General features: G+C 40.3%; 1 protein-coding gene across 2 annotated transcripts in view; it reads right to left on the reverse strand.

Annotated features, from left to right (window-relative positions):
• Positions 1-23,084, reverse strand: part of GCFC2 (GC-rich sequence DNA-binding factor 2) — a 45,888-nt gene that overhangs the window by 18,704 nt on the left and 4,100 nt on the right. For both annotated transcript variants that reach the window (XM_005297349.5, XM_042848668.2), the window contains exons 3-9: positions 22,202-22,357; positions 18,235-18,456; positions 8,553-8,641; positions 6,181-6,296; positions 3,566-3,752; positions 1,046-1,169; positions 253-334 (exon numbers count right to left, since the gene is read on the reverse strand). In XM_005297349.5, coding sequence (XP_005297406.2) covers positions 253-334; positions 1,046-1,169; positions 3,566-3,752; positions 6,181-6,296; positions 8,553-8,641; positions 18,235-18,456; positions 22,202-22,357 — 976 coding nt within the window. The remainder of the gene's footprint in view (positions 1-252; positions 335-1,045; positions 1,170-3,565; positions 3,753-6,180; positions 6,297-8,552; positions 8,642-18,234; positions 18,457-22,201; positions 22,358-23,084) is intronic.

Below are 23,084 nucleotides of genomic sequence, written 5' to 3' on the forward strand. Positions count from 1 at the left end.
GCAACATGAGAGTGAAGATCATTAAGAAGTAACGTGAAAGTGTACTCCAAATAGTCCCATTCTAAGTTTTGCCTTCCAAATTAGTTAGTATTCCTTTTGGTAATAAATTAGACAGAATCCAAGAAAAATGTTAAATAAAAGCTTCCTGGTTAGAAATCCTGCATATTTACATTCACCACTGCATGAAAAATAGAAAGTTACTCTAACAATATGTGATCATCAAAGTTATATGAATTTATGTCTTATAATTACCTTCGAGCCTCACACTCTTCCAGGAGCTGCTTTGTTTTTTCATCATCTTCCAAGCTGTCATCAGTTGACTTGCCATTCTTTCCTATGAATAGAAATAGTTGTAGAACAACATCCGCTGGTTTGAAATTTCCATTTTCTTAAATACAAAATATTTTTGTCCACACTCATTTTTTCCCCTCTACAGTTAGAAATGGCATGAAAACACTTTATCAGTAACCTCTGCAATGTTAAAGCAGAATAATATTACACCTGTATGGACTGTGTAACAATCGGATATGCCAGTTTCTTGATATAACACAGTATGAGGTCAGAATGTGAGTGATGAAGTTATTGCTTTTTGGTATCTGTTGGAGATGGAAATGAATGTCTTATGGAACACACTATTGACAGTGCTGAAGGTGACAATGAATGCTAGAGATTTCTCGCAGTTTGTAAGTCAAAACTGAAACTAGGCAACAATTTTATTCCAATTCAAGAAGTTATTCTAACCTTAAATATTATGAATAATTACTATCTGGTTTGGAACCTAGATCTAGTGATAAAGAACAGCACCAGACTAGTCCTCCACTAGTGCTGCCTTCTGTTGCTGTTGAGTGCTCACTGTGTCTGTGTTCACCAATATCAATTGTTCTTTCTCTGATCTCCTTTTAAGCTAGTAGAGAATAGCCTGATTGGGCTGGAAAGCATCTTACACTGCACACGCACGCACACACTCTTCCCTCCCCTCAACTTCTGTTGAGGAAGTGCAAAAGCTTCAGTTGCTGAAAATTTATTTTTAAAAAGTCATACTAACTTGATAGCAGCTGAACATAAGCAGATTCATTTTTCAGATCCTCTTGCCTACGTTTCAAGAGAGTTATGGCTTGTTGTTGAAGTAGCATCTGCATAGCTGACTCCAGTTCATGAATATGAAGTAGCTGAAATATATTCAATAGATATTACATTTTCAGTGAACTGCTAGAATTACAAAAGAAAAGCTGAAAGCAAAAATGTGCAAAAGCCGAAGTAGTTTCCCCAATTATTTTTATACATAATGATGAATAACTATATACATTATTTTTTCCAGTTTGAGTAATAAGTTCCTATTCCTTTTGATTAGACCTTTCAGGCTCAGTTCATGATAAGCTGAGAAGTACCAGCTATTGAGATGTGTGAAGGAATAAACAGAATACTTAGAATGGCAGGTAATGTGTTCAGTTTGCAAGTAAAAAGATGCTTTTTTCTAACTGCTGCCCTTACAAGCTCAATAGGGACTCTGGTAATCAAGCTGCTGTCTTCCATGCATTTCACACATCATTACCAGTAATAAAATTTCAATAGGACAAAATTTCACCCTCAGTTATACCTGTATTACACCTCACTGTCTTCAAATTAGGCTATCAGACACCTTTGCAATCTCAATGCCTCCAGTAGGCTTACACGGGAATAACTGCCTTAGGCCTGGTCCCCACTTAGTCCGGACTTCGGACTAAGGTACGCAAATTCAGCTACGTTAATAACGTAGCTGAATTCGAAGTACCTTAGTCCGAACTTACCGCGGTCCAGACGCGGCCGGAAGTCTCCCCCCGTCGACGCCGCGTACTCCTCTCGGCGAGCTGGAGTACCGGCGCCGACTGTGAGCACTTCCGGGATCGATCCGGGATCGATTTATCGCGTCTTAACCAGACGCGATAAATCGATCCCAGAACATCGATGGCGTGCCGCCGGACCAGCCGGTAAGTGAAGACTAGGCCTAAGTAAGCAATTTTGTTCATGATGAACAAGATGGAATAGATACCAAATTAATCTTAGCTATGTTGGGCTTTGCAGGGATAGAAGGAGTAAAAGCAGTAAAATCTTATTTTTGTCATTTAAGTAAACATGACGACTTAGAACATCCATCCACCAGGAACTAAGGTGAAGTAAGGTTCCATTAACACAGTCACTTTTCAGGGTAAAAATTATACAGAACATGGATACCCCTATTTGAATCACCCCTACTAGAGACCTTGAAATCCATTGGCTTTCACAAATCCATCCTAGCATGTTTAAAAAAGTGTGGCTCACCTGGTTCATTTCAGGTGAGCTTTACAGGCCCAAGTTACACTCTGAGCTAATTAAAAATCATCAGTAGTCTAAAGTAACTCAGCTGTTCCAGTACTAGGAAGATAGAGAATTATCCTCCGATCAAGAGAAATTAGAGAATTCTCTCATCCAAAAGGTTTCAGCAAAACTGTTGTTGGAGCTTTTAATTCACATGGCCTCACTTTCCTTTTACAGTTTACTTAATCATTTGAAATAAAGTTGTGAAATGGACAAATAATTTTTTTTTTTTTGGACATTTAAGATTTTGGACTGAATACCATGCTCATTTTAATGAGCAACCAGCAGTTATTCTCCCTCTTTCTGATATTTAAATAGAGGTTTCAAAGGTAGCGTCTAAGCTCTAAATACAGTAATGCAGACCACATAGCCGTATCCACCCAGGACACAATGGCAGTGTATTCTTTGCCTCACCCAGATTGTAAGAAGCTTTGCTTGCCATCCCCCTCCTTTTAAATGCACATGGTGGTTATGATGGGAAGGCTACAGCAAATAGGTGTGCTTCAGCTAGTTAGATATAGCACAGACAGGTGGTGTAAAAGAATTCCCCCCCAGTTCTGCTAATCCATCTCAATCTAAACTTGAAACCCCCACCCCCTCCATTCTATAATATTGAGTACATTCCTATGGAAGTTTTAAGATGCACACATCTGAGGATTTAGGTGAGACCTTCAACTTAATTTTCAATTTTTACCTAAAACGGCATAATTTATAACTCTAATGTGTGTATCCACATATCCTTATTCTAGTCCAATATTTTTATTTTGAAAAAATCTGGTTGTTGGCAGAGCAATACAAGATCTAAAATTATACTCAAGCCATCTGTCAAATACCAAAGCTGCCCAATATCGTGATGACACAGGAAGAGAATATTTAGAAGGGTGGTTTTTCAAAAAAAAGTAGTTCCCTTTTAGGGTATTATGTTAACAGTAAATTCCCTCTGACAATACTTGGATTTTACAATCACCACCATAGTTTTACTATTCCCCCCACAAAGAAGACAAATTGAAAATAAGAATATTAGGTATTTTCTCTAGTCTCGTTAAACAATCTTAAGCATTACATAAAAGATAGCCTTCTGACAGAATTGCTTTTAAATTTATAATGTCCCTTTAATATTGTTTCCCCATACTTGGTGGAAACAAAATGTTAACTTCTAGAGGAAGGTGACTATTCTATTGGCTGAATATCACAAACCTCATCTCATCCCGTTAAAAAAAAAAGTTGGTACCTTTTCATTCAAACAATCTATAAGGCTTTCCATGTAAGTTTTCATAGACCTGTAGAATTTGTAATTCAGAGCTGCATTTGAAGACCTTTCTAACTCCTGGATAGTACTCTTTGAGCTTTCAATGTCCTGTGTATATTTTTCATGCTCCCTCTGGTGAGCACGATGAAGGTCCTGTAATGATGTTATTCTGAAAAAACCCAAACATTTGTAAACAACTTAACAAAAACTGCTTGCAAACAAGTTAAGCCACCTTAAGTTTTTTTCAATCATTTTGTCATATTGCCTCTGTATAAATCCATGGTATGCCCACATCTTGAATACTGTGTGCAGATGTGGTCGCCCCATCTCAAAAAAGATATATTGGAATTAGAAAAGGTTCATAAAAGGGCAACAAAAATTATTAGGGGTATGGAATGGCTGCCATATGAGGAGAGATTAATAAGACTGGGACTTTTCAGCTTGGAAAAGAGACAACTAAGTGGAGACATGATTGAGGTCTATAAAATCATGACTGGTGTGGAGAAAGTACACCTCTACCTCGATAGAACGTGACCCGATATAACACAAATTCAGATATAACGCGGTAAAGCAGTGCTCCAGGGGGACGGGGCTGCGCACTCCGGTGGATCAAAGCAAGTTCAATATAACGCAGTTTCACCTATAACACAGTAAGATTTTTTGGCTCCCAAGGACAGCGTTATATCGAGGTAGAGGTGTATATAAGGAAGTGCTATTTACTCCTTCTCATAACACAAGAACTAAGGGTCACCAAATGAAATTAAAAGGCAGCAGGTTTAAAAGAAACAAAAGGAAGTATTTCTTCACACAATGCACAGTCAACCTGTGGAACTCTTTGCCAGAGAATGTTGTGAAGGCCAACACTAACAGGGTTCAAAAAAGAACTAGATAAATTCATGGAAGATAGGTCCATCAATGACTATTAACCAGGATGGGCAGGGATGGTGTCCCTAGCCTCTGTTTGCCAGAAACTGGGAATGGGCGATGGGATGGACCACTTGATGATTACCTGTTCTGTTCATTCCCTCTGGGGCACCTGGCATTGGCCACTGTCAGAAGACAGGATACTGGGCTAGATGAACCTTTGGTCTGACACAGTATGGACATTCTTATGTTCGTAAGTCTGATTTCACTGAGGGAAAATGTTCATCTGAGTGACTGCTCTGTGAGCAGTTCAGTAGAACTCTAGAATATTCTCTTCCTGTGTCATCACTATATTGGGCATTGGCCACTGTCAGAAGACAGGATACTGGGCTAGATGGATCTTTGGTCTGACCCAGTATGGCCGCTCCTATGTTCTTATGCAGCAAGCCTAGTTCTAGGTTAGTAATAATAGTACTTACTTCCATTACCCCCACTCAATTTAAAAAAGTCTACTAAGAATTAGTCATGCCAGCATTTCCCCATGTGTGGGGTGTGGACTGGCCTTTCCACTCTTCTCCAATCTCAGCTTTCATTTACATGGGTGGTAGATTAGATGCTAATGATGATACTTCAACATCAACACTGTTGACTATTTCACTGTTCATCTGGTCATGTAAGAAAGGAGAGGCCTGATATCCTAAAAAACTGCACAATCCACTCTGAGTGCCTGCCCATTTTGGACAGACTTTTAGCACTGCAAGGCAGGATTGAATGTGGACTGCAGTTTGTCTCATTTTCTTGAAGTGGGATTCAGCTTCCAACTTTGAAAAACTAAGTAATAAGTCAAAAAATGAGTCATTATGATTGACTAGCTGGTCAAATCGAACTAAAGGAAACACAGTACAATCACAATTCAAAAAATCATGTTCAATTCAGCCTTCTGCAATTATGCATATTTTAAACAACACATTATGGTCAAATTAAATTATTTTCTTATCCCTGCTGGCTTGCAAGTAAGTGACCTAATTTTTTATGTTCCTAATATCCTCATTCTCTTTTCTGAATTTGATTCTATATTCAAGTGAACCCAGAATTTAACTAATCTTCTCCAGAAAAGTAGGCAAAAAAATGTTAACTGCTGCAAAATTCTTTAAGCCCATTTAGCCCTAATTCTTAAAGCTGATGTCAGTAGGGCTCTGCATGGGTCTCTTGGTGCATAACTCTCCACAGGACAAGGACCTAAAATCAGTGTTAAGACTTCAGCTTTGTGCTGTTTGCTTAATCTCCCACGACTGCATTACCACCAGTTTTAGCAACAGTAGGGGTGCTAGCAGAGAAGAGCGGAAAGCATTTTAATCAACATCTCATCAAGCCCTTCTCACAGCATGTTCACATAGCTTTGGGGTGAAAACACCATTGATTAGTCTACATTAGTACTCCATCCCACGGCTCTGCATTAGTGGTAAAACAATGGAAGAGATTTCAACAAAAAGCTCCACATAGACATTGCCACAATGTTTACTACCAAGCAAAACAAAAATCTTAGTCCTATTCCGGATAAAGCAGCAAGTACATTACACATAAAACAATAATGCTAAGATCCTCTAGTATGTGGAAGAAAGAGTCAAACAGTAGTGACAGAATGAAATACACTGGTTCATAAAAGACATTAACAAAGCACTGTATGTAACATAGCATGCTCAAAACTTATGTTTCACACTAGCAACACTTACCTTGTATTCAGACGCTTCTTTACAATTTCCAGGTTCACAGGTGGCAGTGAAACAGAGGGATCAAACCTTATTTTCATGGGCTGAGATTTATGTAGAGAAGTGTCTACATTAATTCCCTGTGAGAATTAGCATTGTTAATTTTTATGAACTTGTTTTCCTCTGGAACTGTAAGTTTAGCAGGCCCAGTGATTAGAATATATAGCAAGTTGTTGTTATTAGGTACATAATGTAATACAAATTTCTAAAAAATTAGATGTTTCCTGTGCAAAATGTATACACAGGTAAAGCGGATTATCCAGAAATTTCTTTATTTTGAGTTACACGTTTTTCCTCTCCCTTCATGAACTGATAAATCCCTACAATTTCCAGGATTGTACAGAACATTTCCATCCTGAAAACTGAGATCTGGTAGGTAATTTTTTTAATGTGTTTTAATCCCATCTTTACAGCCAACAGTAAATATACTCTCATTTTTCCTTTATATTTTGTTTTAGAACCACGTTGTTATATGCAAGATTTCTAGGAATAATTCATGATCTCCTCATGAGGCTTAAACAGTTAATAATATTGAAGGGCTACAGTATATAAGCATTAAGCAACAGACTGCAAATATAATAATTTATTTTTACCCTACAGTAAATGCCTAAGTAAACTCTAAATTTTGACAATAGGTGAATATATGACAGGTTCCACAATTTGAAAGTGTAAATTGCAAGTAACTGTGACAAAAGAAGGATTTCAGCCAATCACAGCTTAGAAAAGATGTTCTGCATTCTAGGTCAGCTTCAGTTTCCAAGTTGATTTAAGGTCTAGTCCAGAGGTGGGCAAACTATGGCACGCGGGCCACATCCGGCCCGCTGGACTGTCCTGCCCAGCCCCTGAGCTCCCAGCCGGGGAGGCTAGCCCCTTCCCCCCGCCCCCGCTGTCCCCCCTCACCCGCAGCCTCCCGGGAGGGGGTGGTCAGGGGACAAGGAGCAGGGGGGGTTGGATGGGTTGGGAGTTCTGAGGGGGGCAGTCAGGGGGCGGGAAGTGGGAGGGGGCGAGGGTCAGGCTGTTTGGGGAGGCACAGCCTTCCCTACCCGGCCCTCCATACAGTTTCTCAAAGCCGATATCGCCCTTGGGCCAAAAAGTTTGCCCACCCCTGGTCTAGTCAATGTAGACAGTATCACACTAATCTAGTCTTGAAGTGACAAAGTCATGCATAATGGCAACCAAGTCTACACCTGAAAGAAATGGTTGCAATTTCCTGACCAGACAGAGGAAAAAATGCCTTCCCAGAAACAACTGCCATACAATGGTCTAATAGGAGCTGGGTATCCAATACTACCAGATTGTAAACATATAGTGGAAAGATAAACCCAGCATCCCTTCAATCATATCCAGATTGAGCTTTAGACAGCCAGTTTCTTTTACCTGCCACAATCTCACCTAGACTAGCTAAAGGAGCACCTATTTGGTCATCAGGACATTGAAAGTGCCATAGTTCATACTCTCTTACAAAGCCTCCCAAATGCCCATGTACACATTGAACAGAAAGGGAAACAAGATGGAACCCTGTTGAACGCCACAGGAAAGTGCCCCTAGAAAGGTTAAATAACCAATCTAGTACTGGGGGGGGAGAGGGGGGAAGTATTATGACAGTGTTTCTTCCCCCATTTAACATTTCTTCCCTTGTTGACAGTTTATTAGTGTAGCTTTTAGAGGATGGCATTTTAACATTTTGGTTTGTGAGTACTTTTGTTTTTAAGATCCTGCACATCACAGTTGATACTTTAGCTCAGAGTTTCATTCTCAGACTTTTAGCTGACACAGATTCTTTGCCTTTCCAAAAGTAATACACCTTTCCTTTGAGGCTAATGACAATGCTGTTCCTCTGATCAGCTAGCAATGAGAAATTGCTGATCTGCATTACCACACTCTTCGCCTAGTTCTATTCTCCTGCCACCTAATGAATTAGCAGAGGGATCGGCAACCTTTGGCATGCGGCCCGTCAGGGAAATCCGCTGGCGGGCCGGGACGGTTTGTTTACCTGCAGCGTCCACAGGTTCGGCCGATCGCAGCTCCCACTGGCCACGGTTCGCTGTTCCAGGCCAGCACATCCCTCAGCCCACACCGCTTCCCGCAGCCCCCATTGGCCTGGAACGACAAACCGCGGCCAGTGGGAACTGCAATCGGCCAAACCTGCGGACGCTGCAGGTAAACAAACCGTCTCGGCCCGCCAGCGGATTTCCCTGACAGGCCGCATGCCAAAGGTTGCGGATCCCTAAATTAGCATGTCCAATGACCAAGGAAGGAGCTCTAATATTGCTCCCAAAACAAACTATCTTGCATAGCAGCAAAAAGCAATAACAGTGAAAGAAAAAGCACATCACCTGTGGGAGTCTGACTGCTTTCTTTAGTTGCTGTTCTTCCCACATGTTTTGTATTTCATCATCTTCACTTGCTCCATCACTCTTGGGTCCTGGAAGTAAAAGTAAGAGTAATTATATGACCAATAGTAGTTTTTCTCTCCATCTATCCTTTCTGAACTCCCACCACCATCCCCAAAAATATTTGCTGCTGTTCCTACAAGTATTACTGGGAAAATGGGACAGGCAGAAAGAACAGCACAGGTGGGATTCTCAAAGTGGGATTTAAAGGCCGCAGCAGGAATAGACCACTACTGAAAATTAAGTCCCTGAGAATATAGTTTCTCAGTTAACTGTTGCTGCAGAGCCAGGGCAAGCATAAAATACTGTGCCCTACAAACACATTGGGATATTTTATTTTACAAATCAAACTGTATATAATCCATACTAAATATATGTAAATACAGATTGTTATTGTTCTATTAGAGCTGTAAAGCGATTAAAAAAATTAATCACGATTAATCACGCTGTTATACAATAGAATACAAATTAAATTTTATTAAATATTTTGGATGTTTTTCCACATTTTCAAATATATTGATTTCAATTACAACACAGAATACAAAGTGTACAGTGCTCACTTTATATTTATTTTTTATTACAAATATTTGCACTGTAAAACACAAAATAAATACTATTTCAATTCACCTAATACAACTACTGTAGTGCAATTTCTTTATCATGAAAGTTGAACTTACAATGTAGATTTATGAACAAAAAATAACATTAAAAAATAAAACAATGTAAAACTTTAGAGCCTACAGGTCCATTCAGTCCTACTTCTTGTTCAGCCAATTGCTCAGACAAACAAAAACAACAAGGAGTCCTTGTGACACCTTAGAGACTAACAAAGTCATTTGGGCATAAGCTTTTGTGGGCTAAAACCCACTTCATCAGATGCATGGAGTGAAAAATACAGTAAGCAGTGTGTATATATATATATATATACACACACACATCACATGAAAAGATGGGAGTTGCCTTACCAAGTGGGGGGGGGGGGGGGAGGTCAGTGCTAACGAGGCCAATTCAATTAAGGTGGAAGTGGCCTATTTTCAACAGTTGACAAGAAGGGGTGAATATCAAGGGAGGGGAAATTACTTTTGTAGTGCTAATGATGCCAATGCAATCAAGGTGGACGTCGACCATTTTCAACAGTCGACAAGAAGATGTGAGTATCAGCAGAGGGAAAATTATTTTTTTTAGTGACCCATCCACTCCATCTTTATTCAGGCCTAATTTGATGGTGTCCAGTTTGTAAATTAATTCCAGTTCTGCAGTTTCTCGCTGAAGTCTGTTTTTGAAATTTTTTTTGTTGAAGAATAAATTTGTTAGTCTCTAAGGTGCCACAAGGACTCCTCATTGTTTTTGCTGGTACAGACTAACATGGCTACCACTCTGAAATAAGACAAATTTGTTTACATTTGCAGGAAATAATGCTGCCCGCTTCTTGTTTACAATAACACCTGAAAGTGAGAACATGGCACTGTTGTAGTCGGCGTTGCAAGATATTTACGTGCCAGATGTGCTAGATATTCATATGTCCCTTCATGCATCCATGCTGATGACGCTCTTTAAGTGGCCTTGTAGGCTCTAATTGTTTTACATTGTTTTGTTTGAGTGCAATTATGAAACAAAACAAAATCTACATTTGTAAGTTGCGCTTTCACGATAAAGAGATTGCACTATGGTACTTGTATGAAAAATACTATTTCTTTCGTTTATCATTTTTACAGCGCAAATATTTGTAATAAAAATAATATAAAGTGAGCACTGTACACTTTGTATTCTGTGTTGTAATTGAAATCAATATATCTGAAAATGTAGAACATCCAAAATATTTAATACAATTTAATTGGTATTCTATTGTTTAACAGTGTGATTAAAACTGCAATTAATCGCAATAATTTTTTTTAATCACAATTAATTCTTTGAGTTAATCGCGCCAGTTAACTGCGACTAATTAACAGCCCTCCAAAGAGAGTATAGAAGTGGCAACTTCATATACAAGAATTCCTTGTCAGTTTTCTAAGTCATATGAGCTAATTAATCTTAGTGACAAAAAGCATTTAATTTACTATCTATTTCTTTTGCACAGTTCTGGGACAGTGAGCTGGAATCTATTCTAGCTCACTCATCAACAACACTATTAACTAAGTTCTCATCTTATAAACCTCACTTGACTAAGGAGTGCAGGATTGGGCTCTATGTTCTAACTGCAGAATCGAGAGCCAGAAAGAATAGAGCTCAACTTTCTGATCCCAGGTTGAATTTGCAATGCTGGCAGTTAGAAAAAAACATCCTTTCACTGGTTAACCAAACAGAATGGATATGAACATTATTGAAAGTCAATGTAATGGCTACACCTTAGACCCCTTTAATCCTTCTCGAGTTACTTCTGGTGGAATTCTGCCCCACTGCATAAGCCCAGAATTAGTGTCCCCCGCAGATTACACCCCCTCTCCCCTGCAGAATAACTGATTTTGACAGGGAGGCGAAGGGAAGTAGCAATTACACCTTTCGCCCACCAGGGGCTTGTGTGGCACCCAAAGAGAGGGCAGCTGGCTCACAGGTAGGAGCAGCCAGCCACAGAGAGGGAGGGGGCAGAGGCGGCCTTCCTCACAGCACCCTACCAGTGGGGCTAGGTGAGAAGGCATGGGATATGGGTGGGAGGGAACAGAGTGGGGCACATGGTGCTGCTGGGGGGGGGGGAAAAAATCACACACTGTGATTCAGAAGGGCTAGTTGGGGGACAGGCGGGGGGGCACAGGAGCTAGTGGGGTGACAACATGGAGACAGTGGTTGAATGGAAATGGGGGTGCAGGGACACATGGAGAAAGGGGCAGCTATGCCTGGCTGAGTGAGGTAACAGGGGAGTGGGAGTGCAGGGACATACGTGGACAGTGGCAGATGTACTGGACTGAATGGGAGAGACTAGGGATCAGCCAGGGTCTGCATGGGGGAGACTTCCCAACTCCCTAACAATCCCTCCCCCCGCAAAATAAATCTGTTCCATGCTTCTCCCACCACACCCAACAACACTCCAGGTTCACTCCCAGGCTCCTTCTCAGCAATTACTTCCCTCTCCCTCAGCTCCGCCGTTATCCTTGGTGCCCCCAAGCCTTCGCACTGCTTCTCAGGGGTGCAGGAAATACATTTCTGGATTGTAGTTTAAATGAATTATTACTCAAAGTTCCGTATTAATATGCCTAGTAAGGAATCTATTTGTCAAAAAATATTTCCTGAATTTTTGTTGTTGTCTGTATTGTTACAGACATACTTGCTGACAGGTATTTTGAAATAAATTACCAAAATACTTGTAACTGGCATGATTATACTCTTATTTTGACAAATAAAATATACAGAATTTAAAAATATTGTTAATATCAAAATGGATAACTTGAGGGGCATGTTTTTGTAAAAAAAAAAAAAAAACCACCACACTACACAACTTCCTTATTCTTCAGTCAACAAACATGGCACTCCCATTCTGGCATTTTCAGATTATACCTGAAAGAGTGACAACCACGCTTTTAAGAAGTTCACATTTTGGTCTTAAACTACTTGACTGACTCCTTCAAAAGCATGGATTCCCAAAAAGCAGGTCACATTTAAGAAATGTGATCTTTTGAGGGTTGAAAAAGAGCTGAAGAGAAAGGAAAAGGAGCCATGGACATAATTTACCTGAAGTAACAAAAATGTGACAGTATAGCATAAAAACTAATCTACATGGTCATTACCATGGTCCAAGCAATCTACATTATTTAAATAATGTAATTAGCTTGACTATATAATAAAGCTAATGGTACCTGTAGACAAAAAAGGTTTAAGCTGGAAAGAAGTCACTAGGAAAAGTCCTCTAAGCAGCATTGACAATGATTTTGTTTACTTTAAAAAGTTTTAATAACCAAGAAGGAATAAAATGTAAAACATGAAAGTATTAAACTGGGATAGAGAAGGGAGGCAAATTAATCGAAAGGAGAAAGACAACAGGGCATAAAATCATTTGATCAGGCTATGATAATGGTCAGAAAAATTTATTCAGCAGATAATGTAAAACAACAATGTTCTTGATAACCACACATCCACTACAAGAGTGCAACATACATTAAACAATTTACAAGATGAATCTGGGGGACTGCAGTATACATCAGAGAAGGGCACGGTGACTAGAACAGTAAAATCTTTTATGTAAGTTATCTGACTCATAATGGTGTTCTGTGGATTAGTCAACATTTATAAAGTGCTATAAAAAAACATATTACTCTGAAACTCTTAGCAGTCAAGTAACAAAACACCATTCTTGAATGCATAAAAAGTCATACTGAATAAAAATCTGAGCCAGTTATTGTGGTAGCATATATTGGACTACCTACCTACCTCCACACCACTTTGTTATACCACCACAAGGTATTTTCCTTGTTAATCATTGCATCCACACAGCTCTGCTGAGTGGTTAACTCAAGTGCATTCTGGGCACATATCCCATGATGCAATGTTCCATCACTCAGCCCTAAACTCAGATTATTCCCATGGTGCCTGTGGTATGCCTACCAGAAACTATAAGAAGGCTGGATCTCAAGGTCAAATGAACAGACTTCCATGCTTCTCCTCCTGTCATCCATTAATTTTGCCAGCACCATTGTCGAGGTAGTATGGACGACAGGCTGCTGAGCAACGTGATCATGACAGTCGTTTATACAAATAGGATGATGCAAATGCATTTTCAGTCATGGAGACAGACAGATTTGGCTCTGTGGTCTCATAGGGCTTTTGATGCTGCAGTAATACAGCTAATGGAAGAGGAGCAGGAAAATGAAATCAAGCAGTTACTTCTGCAGGGCTTTTATCTGGAGCAACTTTATTCAATGGATCAATGCTTTTGGGTTTGGCCAACTAGCAGTGACCGGGGGAAGTAATGCAGACCAGGATACCAGCAATGGTAGCAGATCTTCAGGATAACAAAGGCCATTTTCCTAGAGGATCTGTACAGTGCTCACCCCACAGCTGCAGCAGAACACCAACATGAGAATTCCCCTCAACATGGAGAAGCATGTTGCCATCACCCTCTGGAAGTTCATCTCCCCTGGTTACTATCAGTCAGTAATTAATTTGTTTGGTGTTGGTAGCTCAACTGTTGAGGTTGTTGTCATGGATGCTATGAGGAGGGTGTTGCCATACCATGTCAGAGTGTGGCAATGCACAGGTTCTTTATGGCTTTTGTCATAACTATAAAGGGAAGGGTAACAGCCCTCCTGTGTACAATACTATAAAATCCCTCCTGGCCAGAGACTCCAAAATTCTTTTACCTGTAAAGGGTTAAGAAGCTCAGGTAACCTGGCTGACACCTGACCCAAAGGACCAATAAGGGGACAAGATACTTTCAAATCTGGGGGGGGGGGGGAGGCTTTTGTTTGTGCTCTTTGTTTTGGGGGTTGTTCGCTCTTAGGACTAAGAGGGACCAGACATCAATCCATGCTCTCCAAATCTTTCTGAAGAAGTCTCTCATATTTCAAACTTTTAAGTAACAGCCAGGCAAGGCGTGTTAGGTTTATCTTTGTTTTCTCAACTTTTAAATGTTCCTTTTGCTACAGTGTTTACCTCTGTTTGCTGTAACTTTGAACCTAAGGCTAGAGGGGGTTCTCTCTATCCCCTGCACTCCTTCCATTTACAGGTATCAGATTAAATTTAATCTATTAAAGCCTTTGGTTTTTGTCTAGAGATGTTAAACACTGGATCTCTAGAGTTTCAAGAGGGAAGTTCAAAAATCTCCTTAATGTTTTCTTCCCCAATACGGAGTTCAATGGAGAACCTATCTAAGCATTACTTTCCCAAAATAATTAGCCAAGCAATTGGGAACGAAAGGCCTACTATGAATTTGCTTATCCAGGCACTCCCACAATAAAACAGGGAGGATATGGGGTGGAAAGTAGGCATTTAATACTAAAATTTGCAGATCAGGAATTTGTTTTAAACTATAGTCTGTCCTTTGATTCCCAAGGTAAAATCTGGGCTCTTAGGCATAAGGAAACCAAGGTGACAAGTTCTCCTGATGCACAACTCCTTTTTGATAATTGGCTTCCTTCTCGGAGAAAGGATTCAAAAACAAGACAGACTATGATTTCAGATTCAGCTAACCAGGTTTCTTGTAAAATCAATAAGTTTTGAAAATGTAAAGAATTCCATATCATTCATCTTATTTTATACCAGAATAAAGTACATAAATTGTTCTGGCAAAAGTTCTCCCTGGGTGGAGGGAAAGAAATCAGACAGACAATCTAGGCTACTGGAATGAAGGAGGACATTTTTGCTCCCCAGACCACTACATACATTAATACAACAAGGAGTCTGGTGGCACCTTAAAGACTAACAGATTTATTTGGGCATAAGCTTTCGTGAGTAAAAACCTCACTTCTTCGGATGCGGAGTTGTGATTCCTCCTGTAGCTACGGAATGCTAGTGAAGTGTACTTTTAGAAGGCTGAAGGGGGGAGGGGGGGGGAGAGAGAAGGAGGGTGATGCTTTATGAAAAAGCTGGATGTTTCTCCTCATTGTGTGCTAAATGCGTGCTGTATTTCACATAACATCTATGAGAGCAAGGGAGAGATCCTGGAGGATGGGTAGGAGCAGGAAGCGGAGAGACTTTCTGAACATTACAGACCGCGAGAGTGTGCCTCTACAAAATGCCCCAAGTGGTCAAGGAAATAGGGTCAGGGATGCATTGTTCTCCTCCACTGAGGTCAGGGCTTACTGGGGGGGGTTGGACAAATGTACTGCAACAAGAGAAACGCGTTTGTGTTTTCTTCTGGTTAGTTGATGATAACATCCTTTCCTCCCATACTATGTCATTTATGGGTTGAACTGTTCCTCAATGGAACATTTCAGCCAAGTTAAAACAAAATGAATTTATTCAGTTAAAAAACAGGTAACACATTGCATCTGGGGGAGGGGGGGGAAAAAGGGGGAACCCAACAATAAAACAACTAAACGAGAATGTGGTGCAACTTTAACACCAATGGAACTGAGGCATGGCCAAAATAAGGAACGCTCACAAACTCCTATAGGTGATTCACTCAAGAAAATGCTCCTTCTCCATGTCCACGGGTTGATTGTTATAGGTTGACTGAAATAGTGGTCCCAGGATGGTGTGTTCTCTGCAGTTTGCAGAACACTGGAAGTTTGGATAAAGTGCTTGACCTTTATAACAAAAGGTGCTCTATCACAGCTGTCTAACTCATGTCCCTGTCCAGGGCCATTCAATCAATTTTGATCCTTTGAGAATGCTCCAGGAAACCACTCTTCCACAACTGTGCCTTTGTGGCTTTCCATGTGGCTCTCTGCTGGGATGAATTCAATAGTTTCTGGGACAGATCTTCTCTTGTCATTCCCCCAGCCGCCCCCCCTTGAAGATTTGTCAGCCACTCTGCAGGTGATAACTCCCTTCTTCACATGGGCCATGACATTACAGGTGCTATGGGAAATAAGAAAGAGCACAAGTACTTACTGTCCCCACCCTAATCACCATGCTAAAAATGTTTCTTTCCTCACAATCTTAGAATGCTATTCCAATCATCTCTTCCCACACTGAGGTTCACTTCAAGACAGTAAGAAGATTTCCAAGTTAATTCCCCTTGTATAGGCCCCCAGTAACAAAAACAGGGCGTTTGGATGGCTGTTCTGGTTTTAGGTGGGGCGGGGGGGAGGGAGGGAGGGGGGACGTTGTATGGTGCAGCAATCAGCAGGCTAGTAATTGCATGTGCACTCCTCCAGGCTGTCCTTACAGTGAAGGATGTTACCCTGAGATGAGTTCCCAGAAGATTAAGAAGGGGCCTGTCCAAAAAGTCGCTGGGCAAACCAGGAAGCTATGCAGCACTGCTATTTATCAAACTAGTGTCCCCGTGCTGGTGCAGGAGTGGAACAGAAACACTAGCTATACGGGCAGTCCCTGGAGTGCTGCTTTGCCTTGCAATGTGTGTGCCAAAATAAAGCACTATCTTTGCCTTAAGTTCTCTTTTACGATACCAATAGATTTTTAAAAAGTGTACTTTCTGACAAATAAAATTCTACAGTAACTGCTCTAAACCCATTTTCAAATGACTCTGCAACCTGATTTGGGCCATTTACCACATGAATCCTCAACTTTACTAAAAGCTGAGTATTAATGAAACTGAATCTTTTCTATTCCTCCCCTCCCCCCGTATCTGCTACTACAATAAACGTTTGCCGTGCAATGCATTTTTTAATTCCCACAGTGCAGACATCTTGAGCAGTGTATAAGGGAGGGCATTGTCTGGGAGGCAAAACAAACAGGACACAGCTCAGGAAGAGGTTTATGGAGTTGGCAAGTGTGGCCGATGGTTGTGCAGCATGATACCACAAGGAAATAAAACTTTAAAGCATTAACTCTCTGATGCAGATGTCATTTTCAGCATGCTGGGGGCAGGGTGTTAAATGCAAAATAGGGGGAAAAGTTTCTAGCTCCACCCAACATGGAAGTGGACAGCCGGTCCCCGAAAGTAGCAGCAAACATCCCCCTATATTGTCCTGTTGTAATACAGCACATAATGCTTATGGGCATAAGTCTCTTTCCCAGCATTTTCGGACTGGATGCTAGTAGAACTCTCATCCACAGCAGTTTTAGTATGGCTATTCATATGCTGTTCTTGTGTAGCATCCAAATCTGTTGGGTCATACAATTCTTGGCTGCCCTGAAAAAGTCTCCTCCTGGTTGGATCCCCATGGCATACATGAGGCCAAGGTAGCTTTCAGTGGCTTTTTGGGTGCCAACCATGCTGTCTTAGGTGCTTTGTAGAAAATTATCCACCACATAAGTCTTGGGTTCTGTGGTGGTTTCACTTGCAAAAATGTGGTTCAGTTCCTCAGAGTATGGGAGCAATACCAGAAGTCCTGTTCTGGTCCCTTGTCCTCAGGTACTTCCTGGAGTGCCTTTGCTTTGACTCAGCACTGGGACCAGCTCCAGGAGTGCCTCCTTGCCTTCACTTGCTCAAACTGTCTTGTAGATGGCTGCATTCCAGTGACTTCTCCAGATGGGATTGAATATGCAGCTCTCCAAAGAGGGCAATCAAGTCCTGGATCTCTGAATGACTCCACATAGAAACTTGGCTGAGGAGAGGGGTTTGGCCTGACTACTATAAGGAGTATGTGAACTCACTATTATCTGATATCAAACATGTGCATTCTTGGTTGTGTGCCAGCATTTAAACTGAGATGACATCTAGTTAAGATGACCCCAGGGGAGTGGATGGCACACAGATACAAGACAGGCAAGTCCAGAAGTAAAGCACTGTAATGTGAGAGTAGTTAGGAATGCATCCACCCAAACTTAAAGAAAACTCTCTGCAAAGTGGAGTTACTCCTGTTCCGAGGAGGATGATTATTACTGTGACCTAAGATGCCAAGTAATCACTTTAAAAGAGCTGTTTGTGGACATAAGGTGCTGTAAAGTGAACTAACTAAAGTTAATCTGATTTAATATACCCATGTAGTAAAGCCCTAAAAGGGCAATAAGGGTCTGCACCACCCTTTTTACAAACAGAGCCTAGAACTGCACTCTTTGTGCATTTCATATTCTTCAGACAGTTCAAGTTTTGCCATTTTTATGCCCTGGTAAACAGGCTTAAACTTACCTATATATTCAGCCATCCTCTGCCTAAGAGTTTTTGTTTTGGGAGCGAAGTGGAGAATCGTGTCATGATCAGAGTCATCCTCACTCTCTGTATCACTGCATGCTTTTTTCTGAGAGACTGGAGCACGATGTGATGTGTCCAGTGGAATATAGTCACCCTGAGTCCTGGCCAACTGACGTTTCCTACAAGCAACCTGGATATAAGCTGCATCAGGTATATTACCTGTAATGAACAGAAAGAACATAAGGTAAGAGACTAAGAGAAAAATTCAATACTACTCCTCATGACAAAGTTAATTATATAATGTTTTTTCTCCAAAGTATAGTAACACATTAGGAGTTTGGGGCTTTTTTCTGCAATACATTGTTAATGATAAATTGAGATAATTGTGCATGTTATTTCTATAGTCCGAGGGGCACAACTTGAAAGATCACAAATATTGAGGACCACTTCCATACCCCTGCTGCTCCAACTACATGTTTACTTTCCAGTAGTTTTCAGACCCTCAAAACAAAGGCCACAGTAGTCTTAAAAGTCACAACCACCTAAATAAAAGTTTCCAGTATTTATGCCATAAATGGAGGTGCATGCTGTAAACATAACAATTCTCTTCATTTTGCCAGTCTTAAGTCTCAAAAATATAATCAAGGCAAGAGTATTATTAAAGTATGCTTAAGGCTGCAAATTAAAATACGAGCAGTAAGGAAAAAGAAGTGTGCTAAACTAGTAATCTATATCATACATGAAAATGAAAAAGGATTACTACTATAAGTACCTTAACGTTTGCATTCCTGGATTATTAGTCTCTAAACTTGCATCCTTAATGCTGCATTAATAAAGTTTTATTGCATTTAATTTCCTGTTTATTAAAAATGAAAAATGAGATTAGAAAGGATCATAACCTTAAATGCATCATTTCTTTTCTATCCAAATGCCTAGTTATGGCAAGTGATCTATAATAGAGGTTTTTTGTTTTGTTTCAGCACATAGTTATAAAAAAACCCAATGATATCTAAATTTTACCTTTTCTTTTATTTCATTACTATAGATATTACGGGGCTTTCTATCAGATCATCATAAGAACATAAGAAAGGCCGTACTGGGTCAGACCAAAGGTCCATCTAGCCCAGTATCCTGTCTACCGACAGTGGCCAATGCCAGGTGCCCCAGAGGGAGTGAACCTAACAGGCAATGATCAAGTGATCTCTCTTCTGCCATCCATCTCCATCCTCTGACAGACAGAGGCTAGGGACACCATTCCTTACCCGTCCTGGCTAATAGCCATTAATGGACTTAACCACCATGAATTTATCCAGTTCTCTTTTAAACTCTGTTATAGTCCTAGCCTTCACAACCTTCTCAGATAAGGAGTTCCACAAGTTGACTGTGCGCTGCGTGAAGAAGAACTTCCTTTTATTTGTTTTAAACCTGCTGCCTATTAATTTCATTTGATGACCCCTAGTTCTTGTATTATGGGAATAAGTAAATAACTTTTCCTTATCCACTTTCTCCACATCACTCATGATTCTATATACCTCTATCATATCCCCCCTTAGTCTCCTCTTTTCCAAGCTGAAGAGTCCTAGCCTCTTTAATCTCTCCTCATATGGGACCCGTTCCAAACCCCTAATCATTTTAGTTGCCCTTTTCCGAACCTTTTCTAGTGCCAGTATATCTTTTTTGAGATGAGGGGACCACATCTGTACGCAGTATTCGAGATGAGGGCGTACCATCGATTTATATAAGGGCAATAATATATTCTCAGTCTTATTCTCTATCCCCTTTTTAATGATTCCTAACATCCTGTTTGCTTTTTTGACCGCCTCCGCACACTGCGTGGACATCTTCAGAGAACTATCCACGATCACTCCAAGATCTTCTTCCCGACTTGTTGTAGCCCCCATCATATTGTATGTATAGTTGCGGTTATTTTTTCCAATGTGCATTACTGTACATTTATCCACATTAAATTTCATTTGCCATTTTGTTGCCCAATCACTTAGTTTTGTGAGATCTTTTTGAAGTTCTTCAGTCTGCTTTGGACTTAACTATCTTAAGCAGTTTAAGGTTTCAGAGTAGCAGCCGTGTTAGTCTGTATCCGCAAAAAGAAGAACAGGAGGACTGAAGAAGTGGGCTGTAGTCCACGAAAGCTTATGCTCTAATAAATTTGTTAGTCTCTAAGGTGCCACAAGTCCTCCTGTTCTTCTTTAAGCAGTTTAGTATCATCTGCAAACTTTGCCACCTCACTGTTTACCCCTTTCTCCAGATCATTTATGAATAAGTTGAATAGGACTGGTCCTAGGATTTACCCTTGGGGAACACCACTAGTTACCCCTCTCCATTCTGAGAATTTACCATTTATTCTTACCCTTTGTTCCCTGTCTTTTAACCAGTTCTCAGTCCATGAAAGGACCTTCCCTTCTATCCCTTGACAGCTTAATTTACATAAGATCCTTTGGTGAGGGACCTTGTCAAAGGCTTTCTGGAAATCTAAGTACACTATGTCCACTGGATCCCCCTTGTCCACATGTTTGTTGACCCCTTCAAAGAACTCTAATAGATTAATAAGACACGATTTCCCTTTACAGAAATCATGTTGACTATTGCTCAACAGTTTATGTTTTTCTATGTGTTGGACAATTTTATTATTAACTATTGTTTCGACTAATTTGCCTGGTACAGACGTTAGACTTACCGGTCTGTAATTGCTGGGATCACCTCTAGAACCCTTTTTAAATATTGGCGTTACATTAGCTAACTTCCAGTCATTGGGTACAGAAGCCGATTTGAAGGACAGGTTACAAACCTTAGTTAACAGTTCGGCAAAATTTGAGTTCTTTCAGAACTCTTGGGTGAATGCCATCTGGTCCCGGTGACTTGTTAATGTTAAGTTTATCAATTAATTCCAAAACCTCCTCTCGTGACACTTCAATCCGTGACAGTTCCTCAGATATGTCACCTACAAAAGCCAGCTCAGGTTTGGGAATCTCCCTAACATCCTCAGCCGTGAAGACTGAAGCAAAGAATCCATTTAGTATCTCCGCAATGACTATCGTGTTTAAGCGCTCCTTTTGTATCTCGATCATCAAGGGGCCCCACTGGTGGTTTAGCAGGCTTCCTGCTTCTGATGTACTTAAAAAACATTGTTATTACCTTTGGAGTTTTTGGCTAGCTGTTCTTCAAACTCCTCTGTGGCTTTTCTTATTACATTGTTGCGCTTAATTTGGCAGCGTTTATGCTCCTATTTGCCTCACTAGGATTTGACTTCCACTTAAACGAAGTCTTTTTATCTCTCACTGCTTCTTTTACATGGTTGTTAAGCCACGGTGGCTCTTTTTTAGTTCTTTTACTGCGTTTCTTAATTTGGGGTATACATTGAAGTTGGGCCTCTATTATGGTGTCTTTAAAAAGCGCCCATGCAGCTTGCAGGGATTTCACTTTAGTCACTGTACCTTTTAACTTCTGTTTAACTAACCCCCTCATTTTTGCATAGTTCCCCCTTTTGAAATTCAATGCCACAGTGTTGGGCTGTAGAGATGTTCTTCCCACCACAGGGATGTTGAACGCTATTGTATTATGGTCACTATTTCCAAGCGGTCCTGCTATATTTACCTCTTGGACCAGCTCCTGCGCTCCACTCAGGACTAAATCTAGAGTTGCCTCTCCCCTTGTGGGTTCCCGTACCAGCTGCTCCATGAAGCAGTCATTTAAAGTATCATTTAAAGTATCATGCTAAATATCTATCCCAAGGGACAAGATTGACAATAGACTGTAGAGACAAATTGTGCTCTCAGTTACACCAATGTAACTCTGGAATAAATGGCCTTGATATACAAGGATTTCAGTGAAGTTACTTTAAATATACATTAGTGTAACAGCATCCAGTGTTTTAAACAGTACTTTGAATATTCTGCAATATGCAAGACTACGTGCAGTATGTAGTCACTGCTCATAACTAGTTACAAACCTGCTGATAAATCCTTCCTTTTCTGTGGAGGGCTGGATTGAGTTTCAGAGGCTGAACTATTGTAATCTTCACTGGCTGATGAGTAGTGCTCATCCTCCTCCTCTGTCTCACATGTATCAGTAGTGTTAATTATTCTAGACTCCGATTGGAAGATTTCTGTATTCAAGGAGAAAAACCAAGACCCAGGATTTTTGTCTCAGCTACTGAAAATGTCTTTAGATTTATGATGTTTCTTAATGGGTTATCAATAACAATCAAGCCCTCACCTGAAAAGACTTAACTGTGCTTAAATTTACACATTAAGCAATCCCATTGTCTTCAAAGATTTAAGGCAGTATTTTTAGTTACAGTATGAATCTTAACAAAAGCAAAATTTGAGGACACAGTAAAGTAAGGCATCATCATACAAATTTATGTATTTTTCACTTCAATTCTCTGTTCTAAATTCAGATGATTTTAGGGGATTCTTAACATGATTTATACCTTCATCAAAAAGGCTATTACAGCATAGTACAAATAGTCTGTCAGTATTTCACATTTGTTACTACTACTTTGTTATAATACCATAAAATATATATTCAATAAAAGCAAGTTATTGAAGTAACAGTACCGTAAGTTACTAGATTATGACTAGTTTTTAACAGGTTGTGCCATCTCTCATTAATGAAATCTGAGACCCACTTCTAAAAAATGAAAATGCTAAAATCGTTGAGAAACTACTGACTAGGACCAAATCCTGAGACTACTAGGCAGTTACAAATTCCATTAATCTCCATTTACAATGGGAGTTCTAGGTGGTCTGCTCCCCTCAAGGTCAACCTAAGTGCTCAATCCTACTCCTACAAAGTCAATGGGAGTTTGGCAGATGACTTAAATAGATACA

The sequence above is a fragment of the Chrysemys picta genome, chromosome 3 (genome assembly GCF_011386835.1).
Source record: "Chrysemys picta bellii isolate R12L10 chromosome 3, ASM1138683v2, whole genome shotgun sequence".
Classification (NCBI taxonomy): Eukaryota; Metazoa; Chordata; order Testudines; family Emydidae; genus Chrysemys; species Chrysemys picta.